The sequence below is a fragment of the Drosophila biarmipes genome, chromosome 2L (genome assembly GCF_025231255.1).
Source record: "Drosophila biarmipes strain raj3 chromosome 2L, RU_DBia_V1.1, whole genome shotgun sequence".
Taxonomy (NCBI): Eukaryota; Metazoa; Arthropoda; class Insecta; order Diptera; family Drosophilidae; genus Drosophila; species Drosophila biarmipes.
The window spans coordinates 4,879,040-4,891,969 of NC_066612.1; the positions used below are offsets into that span (position 1 = coordinate 4,879,040).

Here is a 12,930-nt window from a genome sequence, read left to right on the forward strand (position 1 = left end):
TAACCCTTAATCGATATCGGACTATATACGATGGCAAGGATTAGGGGTATTCGCACCCTTTAATAGATCGTTTTCCGAAGGTAATTATCAAATCATTATCAAATTTTGTATTTAAATTAAATTGGTATTGTATTAAAAAAGCTGCGCTGTTAATTTGTTATTAGCTGCTGTTTGAATTAAACATTGAACAAGTAGAACCATAACGTTAATCTGTGATATTCCATCCAGTCTAATTCCATCCGTTCCCAAATACGTATTGGAAGTTCATACACCTGCCAAATACATGAACGACTGTTTTATTAAATTATCTTTTCATACAAAAAATTGTTTAAATTATTAAATATATTTATAGATCATAATATCTTGTGAGTGCGGTTTCAAATCAACCACAAGTTTTTGAGGTAAACTTTTCTGAGAAACCCTGATTTTGAAACATTTTCCATAAATATTCCTTGGTTTCATTTTCTATCACAGAAAATGTACCAAAAAATATGCAAAACAACTTTGTATGGTTAAAGAGTATTATTTCTATATAACTTTATTTAAATGAAATTATTAAGTATAATTTATTATGATATTAAATTTAAATAAATTACACTGTGCAACATTTTTAAGGTTTTAAAGTGTAACCGCAGTTTGGATCTGAAGTTCTGAATTAAATTCTGATATTCACTGTTCTGAAACGAACTATTTATGTTTTGTAAGTCTCTATGTATTTTGGCAAAAATATCATAATGCAAAAGTACTTGAAATTATAAACCAAGTTTTTGAGTAGCCAAAATATTTAAACCCAAGCTAAACCAGGGAAACCATAAATAAAGTTCGACTTATTTAATTTTTTTTGTTTTTTCAAATCCAAACTGCGGTTACATTTTTCGCGTTGCACTGTGTTACGGAAGTCTAATTATGTTCTGGAATAAGTTCCGATGCCCAAACATCTTGTGGCCATCCTGTACGGCCCTTAGTCGACATGGGAATATTCTGAAATGAGAATAAGCTTTAACATTAGTCAATAAACTTTAGATTACAATTTCATGTGTATCGCATAGGTGTAAATGCTTAGCTTAGAAAAGTCAGTAATAAATTAAAAATTGAACAGATCCCTTTTTCAAAACCATATTTTAAAATTGTAAATTGAAGTCCGCGCTAAAAAGGTTTTAAAAATGTGTATAGTATGTATCCAAATGTTGGCTTACATTTTTGTAAGTACTAGACTCTTTTGGCATAAATTTATAAGGTAATCTGAGGAAAACTTGCTAAAATATGAAAAAATTACTAACACAAAAATAAATATTAAAAAGAAACGAATTTGTTAAGTTCACAGAGAGGGAAGAAAACATGCTTGGGTGGTTTTAAAAAATGCAATTTTTCAATAGAATAGTTTTTTATTCTATGACCTGAGTTGATAGGACACAATATATGAAGTACACCGTATAAAACGGAAATCAACCGAATTCTAAAAAATAAGATTATAATATTTTTAATCGTCGACCCTGCCTATTTCTCCCCTATTTTCAAAACTAGTGAGATTGGTAACTAAATTTGTATTAATGAAGCCTACATAGGCTTCAATTAAAACGTACTGGCTGATGTCTAACGCACTCCCATTGTTTATGTAGATCATAGTTTCTTTTTTTGTATACAACTTGTACCCACAAATAGATAATTAAGCAGTAAACAAAAAGATAACACGTGCGCGGAAGCACTATGGAAACACTTTACTATTTTATTTGGAAATGTAGTTCAGTTTTAATTGTTTTGGTTGGAAAGGCAAGACAAGATCCACCAAATTGGGCGCGCGAAGTATTGAAAAACGCTAAAAAGGGGCATAAGATATAAAATCTTTTTGAATAACAAGTACAAAATGTACCAATAGCCCGAAAACAATTTGATGTGTCAATTTATTTTTATCCATAGAACTTTTATCTTGACATTTCCAAAGTTTCCCAGCGAAGTGCTTTGACCGAGCACTTGATTAATCAAGCCCTTAATGGATTAAATATTTTTGAAACAGCACTTGGGCACTTGTCTCTGACTTTCGTATCTGCCGCCAGATTGCCCTATTAAAATAATGGTTCGAGCCATTCACCCCCGCTCTTGGTTCTGGCGACGGCGCTCGGAAAGCATGGATTCTCAATTACGCCTGCATGTGTCTGCGGTCTATCACTAACCACATTACCTAATAAAGTACAACTTAGGGCGGTCACTGGTCCTATAGGTCCAAACCCGACTTTTGAAGCTGAACATGCCCTTCCATTAGGAATACCAATCGTATTTCACTTGCGGATTACTAGGAAAATTGCTCCATGCTCACGGCTGGTTTCTTCTTGAACACAGGGCTCTTTTATGGAGTCAAGTGCTTTTATTTCTTATAATAAACAAACAATTGAGATATCCACCCCAGTGCAGAAACAAAGCACCGACGGTGGGGAGAAAACATCTTGTGTACCATAAAAATTCAAATTCCTGGCACAGACCTCAATAAGATGGAAAAACAGAATTTGAAATCGAATTGGTTTAGAAAATACGCAGAAGTGTATTTTGGTCATCATTACTATCTGCAAAATACGCCCCCAATAAGTGGCTTATCTCTATTATGCATAAGAAAACTTGAACCTAAAATCTTTTTCATATTCCATATCAACTAACTTTGTGTAACACATCACCTGAGAACGACATCTATCTTATCAGTAGCTTAAAAAACAAAGTGATTTTGGTTATGATAAAGAAAAATGATTAGTTTATATTGTAACAAAATATATACAATTTTAAATAAGTATTGTATTTTGAACGTGTAAGTATATAAGTTTTAATAGTTTCCAATAAAAAGTAATCATTAATATGCTATTATAGTCGGACCGAAACAATTAATTTAAGTACCAAATTCGAAACAAAAAAGGTAAATTAAAAACTAATTTAGTTGCTCCAAAAGTTTTGATTTCTTACTTGAATTTCTGACTTTAAGCATTGTTTCTTTTCGCTGCAAATCTTTCGGCTGACCGGCTTAAGTTCGGCTCGAAATCCGCCTTTTGGGTCCTGATCGCCATCGAGAACATTAACCAAGTAGTTTATGTAGAGGATGGCCAACTTCAGTGTTTTAATCTGTTAAGTAAATAAAGCAATCTGTCAAAACTTTAACTTACTTTCGTAAATTTTAAATTAAAATTTAAATTTAAGTTACAAATACTGAAAACTTGAGGCTGACCCATTTCCGTCGGTAAAATTACCTTTGAAAGTTTGGTATCTGTGGGAACATTAGGGATCTTTTCCCGAAGGTAGGAAAAGGCATTGTTTATGCTTTGTGTTCGCCTCCTCTCCTTTTTGTTGGCTGTATTTCGTTTTTTAACAATCCGAGTACTCGAAGTTGGCACATAGCCTATGTGATTTGTGTTATATATCTGTGGCTGAACTTGACTTTCAGAGTCTGAAAGATATTAATTTTGTGCAAAGATATTAGTTTCAATAAAAACAACTCAACTGTAACACATTGGAAAGTTTCCATTTGGAAAGTTCTTTTACACAACAGTAGTCCAATTTTTAATGATTTGAGATTTTAAGTGTTCTTAGTTCTTGCCACAAAGTACAAAAAGTATTTCAAAGATTTACGTTTGATGTCGAACATCGTAGATGCATTGTACACCGAGTTGTAATACATGGCGGAGCATTCGCGACTCACGGCTACGGGGTTTTGAAACATTTTTCAATTAAACTTAAATAATTCCAAAACAATTTCGCGGTTTGAGATCGGCATTTTCGCTGCTGGTTCGGAACAGAAAAATTCCTCTTGCTGGCTGGGACGTTACTGAAAAAGTGTTTCAATTGCGAGTGAGTAAGCGCCAGCATCGCGGTATCCTCCCCCGAATTCCACCAATGGCGAGCGCTGGGTTTCTGTAATATCTCCGCCGGCCAATAGTGAGCTCTTTGAGATTTGTATGTACTCGTGTTCGTGGATAAGACTGCCTTCCATGGCCTTTCTGTCAGTTGTGCTCCGTCGTTCTATCAGTACGCTTTCCATTTCCCAGCTAAACATATTCTACTAACCTCCACAAATCACAAAATAGTCAATAGTGGATAGTCATACCCTGGAAAGGGTGTTAAAGACGAGACATCCGACGCTATATTAACTGTTACCCATTTCCAAGTCCCAAGTATTTCGTTTTTTAACGATCCGAGTACTAGAAGTTGGCACGTAACCTATGTGATCTGGGCAAAATTTTTTTCGAGTATATAAGTCGGGTTGTGCGATTCACAATTTAAAAAAAATATCGTTATACGATTATAGTTTGTTTAAAACTAATCGACTTTGTAGTAATGTAAAATTAATTTCCAAAAATGTTTTTTCAATATTTCCAGATATAAATTTTTTTTTTGTGATTGAAAAGTGCTTGGTAAAACTCAAATATTACGAAACTGAGACTATTCTAAACTTTTCCAAGTATATAATAACAAAATATAAGGAAAGAGATTTCTTGTTTAGGCAAATAATACTTTTACTTTAATTATTAATTAATAACTTGAAGAGAGAAAGAGGTTAGGGAGATAACCTAGAAATTCTTTTTGTCCTTTGTTTGGGTGGACAATAAAAAAGCATGGAAAACCACAAAATATTCAGGGAAATAATATATTAGAATATCACGATTCTTTCAGAAAGAAAAGAATACAACACCCAGATTGAGTAAAGCAGCAGTTTAATACCTAAGTAATACATAAAATTGCGAATTCTTCAGGATTTTAAAACGTCCTTTAGTAGACCGATGGATCTGTGTGGGAAATCTGGTTTCTCTATTAGAAATTTTTTCTACTGTTAATATAAAAAGCAAATGTAGTAAACATTTTCAGAAATTAGAGTCGTTTATTATTTTTTAACAAAATATTATTCTCAAGAAAGTTTTTAAAAAAATAGAGGAGAATAAAGTAAATTAAAATGTGTTTGCTTCATTCATAAGACAACAAGCGATTAGAAATTATAGTAAAAAAGATGACTTTGGTGGAAATTAAAACAACACCACTGTAAGCGTCTGATACTTACTCACAAAATAACCAATAACCCTATTTAAAGAACTACGCTGGTGACTTTTTCAAAAAATTTATTGTATTCATCTTTATTATAGATACATTTGCTCTAATGGTACATCATAATATCTGTGCTTTGGTACAGACACATATAGGCATCGCAAAAAATACGCTTAGCGTGTTCAGGTAATACTTTATCGTTCGTTGAAGTTTCATTTATAGATCGTGCGCCTTCTTCCGAGAGCCACTGTGTTAATTCTGGAACACACGTAATTTCAGGTATATTGTATCCATTCTGTTCACCTGAAATAATATTTTTGTAATGAAAAATGTGAGTAAAATCAACAAATACAAAAACAAAAAGTAGGCGCGAAGGAACATACAAAGGAAATCGAAGAATTTGAATCTGTATCTATTTTATGCTTAAGTTCTTTCTAAGGAGAAAGAGCATGCACCTAGTATGGCAGAAAATCTATAAAGCTCACCTTTTCTATCTGCCATTGAATCGAAAAAGCACCACGGTGCATCTGGCCCTGACCCAGACTTCACAAACGCCACGTAATGAGACGTTTCTATGCAAACGACGGCAAACAATTCCATGTACAATCGCGGAACAACCATGTGCTCGGCCATGATTCTAAATTCTTTCGGACTGAAAATCTTCTTCGACACATGATTGGTTCTGGAAATAGGTTGCTTAAGTGATTTGCAAGTATTTAATTGTTTGATCCCTCAAACCTTTTGGCGTGAGAGTGAAATGTTTTCAGACATTTTGGACAAAAGGCGGTGCACTCCAGACCTGAGCCAGCTTGCAGGCTTCCAAAGCAGTCGCGGCACTCGTACTCAGCCAGTTTTCCGCACAGCGAGCACTGTCGAGGAGCTAACAAGTAGACGACATTAGTAAAAAAATGTAAAAAAGTGCACTAAACAAACTTACAGTTTTCAATAATGTCTGTCACATCAAGTACTTGCGAAGGCAATATGCGTGGATACATCTTATAGTTCTTTCCGAATCGAGGCATTTGAATGATAAAACAAGAAGGAACCTCCTTCAGTTTTATATCCGAAGAGTGAAAGCTTTGTTCAAACAGTTGCTGGACACTCGGTAATGTTAACTTTTCATCCTTTTCCACAAATAGTTGGTAAAAATACGAATCTTGTCCGGAGCTTAGCTATAAATAAAACAGTCAATTAGTTTTAATGTTTAGCGAACAAATTGTGTAATACAGCACCTTTAAAAATGGTTCAACTCGCATAATTTGCGAGAGCAAACTATTTAGGAACTCTTCAGGATCTTTCTCCTCGCAGGTGAGACCGCTTACAGAACTAAGCTTGTCCAACAGCTCGCGAAGCTTCATCACACGGTCAGATCGAACAAACACGTTCTTTCGCAATGGATTGACGATTTCATCGCGCAAAACCTTCTGAACTTCACTGTAATGACGAATGTCCTGCAAGAAAGAATAATAAATTAATTGAACCACTAGAAAATTAAAATGTCTTACTTGTGGTCCCGGATGTCTGTACAGAATGGAATCAAACACGCTGGTGAATGTGAACATCGAAAATAGTGTGGCATCAAGATAGCAGGAATTATGGTGTCCCTGGATTCCCTTGAACTTTCCACAAATGCTTGCCAGCTCTTCAGAGTTGTGGATTTCTAGAAACAAACAAATAAAAACGGGTGTAAATTTACTTTCTTTCAATAAAGTTCAGATCTCAAAGCTTACCCAATGGAGGTACCGAACCATAAATGGCGGGACAGTCGGCGACCCCGAACTTCTTTGCGTGGTTATTGGAAACTCGGTTTGCAGAAACACTATTGTCCACATCAGCGAATCGCCGGTCAGCCGTGCATCTGTTGGCTGGTACAAAAATAGCTCGACCATCGTGGCAAGTAAATAAACTAGAACAATGGGAAAACAAATGATAAATTCTAGTATGTACATTAAACATATGCATCGCAAGAGTTCTGTTGGGGTAAACAAGTTCAATAACAAACATTGCCAATTAGAAAGAAAAACAAAGATTTCATAGCTTGCATTGCTTATGCATAGAAGCATATTAAAATCGTACCGAACGCCATTATGCCTCCCATCCGATGTCACAACGTTTTTCAAGTTCGATTCGTCTTCAGCCTCTATGCCCACGAGTACGTTTTTGGGCGAACCAGGAGGAATGCCAATCCATCGTATAACGCCATACAGATCGTCGCACACTCCAGGGTTCGAGACTTCTACAAGGGAACCGATCGCCAGTTCGGTTCCTGGTATTTCGATCAGCGGCTGGTAATCAGCGGATGTGAAACCTAAAATATATAAAAAGAATAGTATAAATAGTCTATTTTCCGGTATTATTTAATTCGGTTTTTAGTAAAAGTGTCCCTCTGTTTCGTAATCGAACATACCCGGTTCCTCGGGCTTGTAATTGGACGAATAAAACTCAAGCACAGTTAATGGTATATTGTGGTGGATATCTGGATCAGGTGACACTGCTGTTTGGCACAAATTCATTCTTAATAATATTACTTTTTAACCAGTTAAATTATTGAAAATGTTCTGAACGAGTAAAACTCCTTAAGAAACTGCACATATCAACTCAGAGCACTGGCATTTTACGTGAACGTAAATAGAATATATGTATTCGTATGTATTTGGCCGGCGTTCTAAAAATACACCTTATACTCTGTGATGTCTTGCAAGATAGCAAAGTGGATAAAAAACTTACAAAAAATGTAATATATCGATCAATTTAGATTCAAATGTAGTATTTTTTGTGAAATGGTTGGAAAAAATAACAAAGAATAAAATTATTCAGTTGGACAAAAAGCTATATGAATCTACAAATAATGATTGCCTTTTTAAAACAAGACAATACGTAAACAAGTTTTTTGATACATTAAATAGTAATAAGAAATTGTGCAAGGATTTTTTTTAAACAAAATCTGAGGGAAAATAATAAAAATATATATCTACATATGGAAATAATCGACCAACCTTATTGATCATATTTAGTTTTGTTTGTTGTGCAACTTTAACTTTATAAGAAAAAGGGACTTCCCCGTTTTTACTGTCCACAACAAATTGTCGTATTTCTGCTTTAAGACAAACCAAAAAAGGAAACTTACGTATGGGTTCCTCTGGCTCTACTCTTGTTAATATGGGGGAAGTGGGTTTAAAAATTGTATCCTCGCAACTAATGGGTTCTGTCAGCGTTTTGCTTTTGTTGTTCAAGATCATGGCAGCCGCTCCCGCTCTTTTTGGCCAATTTGTTCCGAGAATATCCGCCAAATCCACGTCCTCGTGATAGGGATTATCAACAGCAGTGTGGTTGCCATCGCTGTTCCTAAAAATGGTAATTGAGTTAGGCTTTTATTTTATGGTTTTCTCAGCTACTCACTTTAGAATGCCATTTTTTCTGTTGGGAACCTTCTTTGGGTAAACATGGGGCTTGTGTTCGCTGGGGTCGTTGGGTAGTTCATAGTTCTCCAGGGAATCCCCGAACCTGTTGGTGATGGTCAACTTTTTTTCTTTTTCGGCTTCATGATCGGATTTGGAATTCATTATTTCCAACTAAAGGCTGTAAAAGGCACAGTAATAAGATATAAACATTTAATAATTATTTAATAGTTAATAAGTGTTTTCCAACATTTATATTTTACAAAAAGAAATTACATACATGTGTATGTAGTTGTATGTATGCAAGTGTAATGAACATCAACCTTGATTATTGATGTAACTGCTGTTTGCACTTGCACTCAATAGTCAGTATGTATATACATACGTGTTATCGGGTTTCTAGGAAATCAATTCTATAAACATTGCCATGTCTTGGTTTATTGAGAATTGAGTATAACGATTTTCGCTCAAGAAGACTGAAACAACAAGCCACATCAACTACCAATAGATATTTCCTTTACACTTTTCTCTAATTGACAAAAACAATGACACACAACATCGTCACTACATTGTTTTTACACAGTTTTATGCCGACCGGATTGCCAAGTGGCTGGTTCATTTTTTACCAAATTTGTATAACAATTCCAGTCCTAAACATATGTTTATAACAAACAAATAAAAGGATGTTTATATCCTCGAGTTATATTTTAGTATTTATGCAGTTTGTGTCTTTTAGAATGCGATTGGAATGAGTTCTACTTATCGTTATCGATATTCGATAAGCATTTAGGGTGTTCTGTAAATACCCTAATTCCATTGTTTCACTTCGAATGCCAGAGTTTCCACTGCGTTAGAAATGTAGCTAGTTTATTAACGATTATTTTTCAAAATTTTTTTAAACTTATATACCATGTGTCTTCCACAAAGTAAATTTATTTGAACAAATTGGGATGGCTTACTAATATGGATTTTTTGTTCCCACTGAGCACACTTACCACCCACAGCTGACGAGGACAGCAGTTGCTTATCATATCTATCAGTTTTCAGGTTTATTTTTAACGAATAATTTTGAAAAACAACTGTTATATTTCAATTTTTATAATAAAACACAAATAACTATTATCTCAATCAAAAAAATGTAAAAGCTAAATACTTTTTGCCCTCTCATTTCGACACCTTTTCTTCCAACCTTAAATTTATAAACAAAATTAAAACAAATATTCTTCAGGTCAATTAGAAAACCTATTAACAATGCATTTTCTGGCATCCAAAAATTACAATTAAGATGGTAGAATTTAGTTTCTTAATTTCTAGACTTGATCCAGTTTGAACTTTCCTCCCTTGCTGCTGGCATCATTGCGATTAAGTTGGTACAGCAGCCGCTGCTCCAGATGCTTCACTGCAGCGACGGTTAGAACGAGAGTGTCGTGCTTGAGCATGGAATACACGTTTAGGCCAAAGGATGGCATCAGGTTGACATAGCCCAGATCATCGCTGGCCTGGCAAATATTGGCGGGAAACATGTGGTCTCTGAAAACAAAAAAAATGGAATGTGAAATAGGATTTCTAAATGGTCATCAGTGCTTCCAGGCAATACTCACTCGTCCACAATCAAGACGGATGGTCCCCAGTTCCGTTCGGTAATCAGATCCTTGAGGAACTCTGCATCGCCAGTGGGTATGTCCACATTCTCGATGATGTGCAGATCATCCTGGGCCAGCTTAACGCTCAGCGTGGAGGTCAAGCCCAAAACCCTTTTGTAGAAGGGTAGCATGTAGAAGTGGGTGGTGGGCGATCGGGGGCCATGAACCACACCGCCGCCCTTGAGCATGGGCGAGCGGAGGGAACCGTGACGGGCACGTCCTCCTCCCTTCTGTGGCCACGGCTTGCGGCCACCACCGCGCACTTCTGCCCGGGTCTTCGTGTGCGCCATGCTTACGTAACGATACTTGCGCTGCCACTCCACGTTCTCCTGTATGATGTCCACCCTCGGCTGGGCGGCAAAGACATCGGGATGCAGTTCGATGAGTCCCACCTTCCGCTCCGCCACCGCATCCGTGTTCTCGATCCACGCCTGACGGGCCGCGCTCCTGCTGACCGGCAATCGCTCCGTGTAATCCTGCGGCAGAATCAATGGCAACTTCGCGGCCAGTGGAGCAGATGCGGGGGATTCGGTCACTGCATTGCCTTTGTTGCTGCTCCGGCTGAAAGTCCTGGCCACCGGATGATAGAGCACCTGCCTGGATGCATTTACAATGTTTTTCAACATTTTATTCAGCCCAAACTCGGACTTCCACAAAGAAGATCAACTTTCCGCCTGAATTCAAATGGGCTGGGTCCTGCCAATATCCTCTAGTATTGGGAAGAACTAGCCGAGCTAATTTTAATTAATATTATTAATATAATAATATTAAATATTATTAGCAGAACACGGGGTGCGTTATCGATAACAGCTGGACCAATCGAAAAAACAGCTGTTCGACTACGAGTGGAACTCAAACGATAGCTTGGCATAGTAACTGTTATCGGTAGTCAAAAAATATTTTTTAAAAATTTAGCTATTAATTTTTTTGATTTAAAAGCTGATATTCATTTTAAGTGATTTATTTTATTTAAAAGGAAAAGTATGCCATTTGTAAAGTTTACTATACTAAAGCGTTTAAACACAAGAGTATTACAAAAATATTATTATTGCTTTATTTAAAGCCGACAACTTAAATCAATTCGGGCAATTCCAGGGAATACAATTTTTTAAAAACTACATTTTCAGATAATATAATATTTTTTAAATTACAATTCAAGAGCTCAGATGATATTAACAATATGGACTGGACATAACCTTTCTGGGTTCAAAGTTAAAAAAATAAAAATTATGATATAAAAAGAATTCAACGCCCTTAAAAAATTTCTTTGGATTTTGATTATTTATTCCATGAAACGCTAGAGTTCACTACTGGCAAGTATTCCTTTAAATTAACCTAGTTTTTAATTTAAAGTAGTCATTTGCATGATTATTTTGAAATTTGAAACCTTTTTTTTCAAGTTGGGTACCTACTAAACTATCCTTAAATTCCAGGGATGAGGATTCATTTCAAGGATGCGGATCAGATACTTATACCTGCCATCCGGCCTTAAACGACCTTTTCTAGGGTGCTTTCTGGGAAAAGGAATATGCAGGTAGGACACCCAACTAATGACTCTTGGCTGGTCGTAAGGATATAAATTGCCAGGATCGCTGTGAAAGAACTCAGTTGCAAGAGTATTCTCGTACACACCACTACCCGAAGGAGCTAAACATTTAAAAATGAAATTCTTGGTGAGTACTGGTAAACTTGTCGCTCTTTGAATTTTTAATAATTTCAAACTAATTTTCAGATGTTAAGTCTGGTTGTCCTGCTTGCTGTGGCATCGGCGCGTCCCCAATTCGGGTTTGGTGGATTTGGAGGATTCGGGGGACAGGAACAGCAGCAGCAATCTCTCGGCGGTGGCTTCGGAGGTGGTGGTTTCGGGCAGCAGCAACAGCAGGAGGGCTTTGGAGGATTCGGCCAGCAACAGCAACAAGAAGGTTTCGGTGGTTTCGGAGGAGGTGGTTTTGGACAGCAACAACAGCAGCAGGAAGTCGTGGGGGGACTCGGCTTCTACGGTTAACTACAAATAAGTGACTACCATTAAGTAATTTAGTTCACATTTTTATTTGAAATATAAATTTTGTGCATATTGTTTTTATCAGTGCATTTTGCATTCTCACACAATTTTTGATCGTATTTTCCTTGAGAACCCAGTCTATTGTAACAATCCTTGTTAGTTGGATACTTATTTTGATTTCTACATTACATTACATTTTTAGAATCAAAAAAATCTATTTTCTGTTCAGGCCGCCGCTTTTGCAGTGCACGTCAGTGTTTAGCGACATGATATTTGAGTTGTTGTTTAGTTTTTAATATTTTTTATTACTATTCAAGATATTAACAATATGGACTGGACATAACCTTTCTGGGTTCAAAGTGAAAAAAGAATAAAAATGATGATATAAAAAAATCAAAGCCCTTAAACAATCTCTTTGGTTTTTAATTATTATTCCATGAAATGCTAGAGTTCACTACTGGCAAGTATTCCTGACAATTAACTGAGTTTTTCATTTAAAGTAGTCATTTGCATGATTATTTTTAAATTTGAAACCTTTTTTTCAAGTTGGGTACCTACTAAACTATCCTTAAATTCCAGGGATCAGGATTCATTTCAAGGATGCGGATCAGATACTTATACCTGCCATCCGGCCTTAAACGACCTTTTCTAGGGTGCTTTCTGGTAAAAGGAATATGCAGGTAGGACACCCAACTAATGACTCTTGGCTGGTCGTAAGGATATAAATAGCCAGGATTGCTGGGAAAGAACTCAGTTGCAAGAGTATTCTCGTACACACCACTACCCGAAGGAACTAAACATTTTATATCAATTGAATCCCCTTTTTTGTTTAGAGACGTAAAGGTGCTTTTGCTATAAAAAAATATGGATCAAA

The 12,930-nt window shown here is 36.1% G+C and overlaps 4 protein-coding genes and 1 long non-coding RNA gene across 8 annotated transcripts; 2 read left to right on the forward strand and 3 right to left on the reverse strand.

The window, feature by feature from the left end:
- Positions 1 to 503: 503 nt before the first annotated feature.
- On the reverse strand, positions 504 to 3,807 carry LOC108033798 (heart- and neural crest derivatives-expressed protein 2). Of its 2 annotated transcripts, none has more exons than XM_017108420.3 (4): positions 3,607 to 3,807; positions 3,228 to 3,424; positions 2,947 to 3,102; positions 504 to 997 (listed from the first exon to the last, which is right to left on the reverse strand). In XM_017108420.3, the coding sequence occupies exons 1-4, from the start codon at positions 3,695 to 3,697 to the stop codon at positions 962 to 964; spliced, it is 480 nt and encodes a 159-aa protein (XP_016963909.1). In that variant the 5' UTR covers positions 3,698 to 3,807; the 3' UTR covers positions 504 to 961. The 2 variants fall into 2 exon arrangements, with proteins under 2 accessions (XP_016963909.1, XP_016963899.1); XM_017108410.3 differs by having other exon boundaries at positions 504 to 981; positions 3,607 to 3,806.
- On the forward strand, positions 2,659 to 3,095 carry LOC127010645 (uncharacterized). The gene is made up of 3 exons (XR_007763369.1): positions 2,659 to 2,794; positions 2,854 to 2,899; positions 2,966 to 3,095. It is a non-coding gene; the product is annotated as an uncharacterized LOC127010645 (long non-coding RNA).
- Positions 3,808 to 5,070: 1,263 nt separating the features above from the next.
- Positions 5,071 to 9,236, reverse strand: LOC108035178 (ubiquitin carboxyl-terminal hydrolase CYLD). Of its 3 annotated transcripts, none has more exons than XM_017110668.3 (11): positions 9,218 to 9,236; positions 8,413 to 8,592; positions 8,141 to 8,358; positions 7,090 to 7,321; positions 6,744 to 6,919; positions 6,519 to 6,673; positions 6,246 to 6,464; positions 5,951 to 6,185; positions 5,752 to 5,893; positions 5,499 to 5,695; positions 5,071 to 5,316 (listed from the first exon to the last, which is right to left on the reverse strand). In XM_017110668.3, the coding sequence occupies exons 2-11, from the start codon at positions 8,574 to 8,576 to the stop codon at positions 5,123 to 5,125; spliced, it is 1,932 nt and encodes a 643-aa protein (XP_016966157.1). In that variant the 5' UTR covers positions 8,577 to 8,592; positions 9,218 to 9,236; the 3' UTR covers positions 5,071 to 5,122. The 3 variants fall into 3 exon arrangements, with proteins under 3 accessions (XP_016966157.1, XP_016966138.1, XP_016966147.1); XM_017110649.3 differs by lacking the exon at positions 9,218 to 9,236 and adding an exon at positions 9,038 to 9,182; XM_017110658.3 differs by lacking the exon at positions 9,218 to 9,236 and adding an exon at positions 8,797 to 8,940.
- Positions 9,237 to 9,631: 395 nt separating this feature from the next.
- Positions 9,632 to 10,884, reverse strand: LOC108033708 (39S ribosomal protein L4, mitochondrial). Its single transcript, XM_017108228.3, has 2 exons — positions 10,013 to 10,884; positions 9,632 to 9,941 (listed from the first exon to the last, which is right to left on the reverse strand). Exons 1-2 carry the CDS (start codon positions 10,678 to 10,680, stop codon positions 9,722 to 9,724), a joined length of 888 nt encoding a protein of 295 aa, XP_016963717.1. The 5' UTR covers positions 10,681 to 10,884; the 3' UTR covers positions 9,632 to 9,721.
- A 699-nt stretch (positions 10,885 to 11,583) lies between these two features.
- On the forward strand, positions 11,584 to 12,163 carry LOC108033809 (keratin-associated protein 19-2). The gene is made up of 2 exons (XM_017108432.3): positions 11,584 to 11,727; positions 11,787 to 12,163. The coding sequence occupies exons 1-2, from the start codon at positions 11,716 to 11,718 to the stop codon at positions 12,057 to 12,059; spliced, it is 285 nt and encodes a 94-aa protein (XP_016963921.1). The 5' UTR covers positions 11,584 to 11,715; the 3' UTR covers positions 12,060 to 12,163.
- Positions 12,164 to 12,930: the final 767 nt, after the last annotated feature.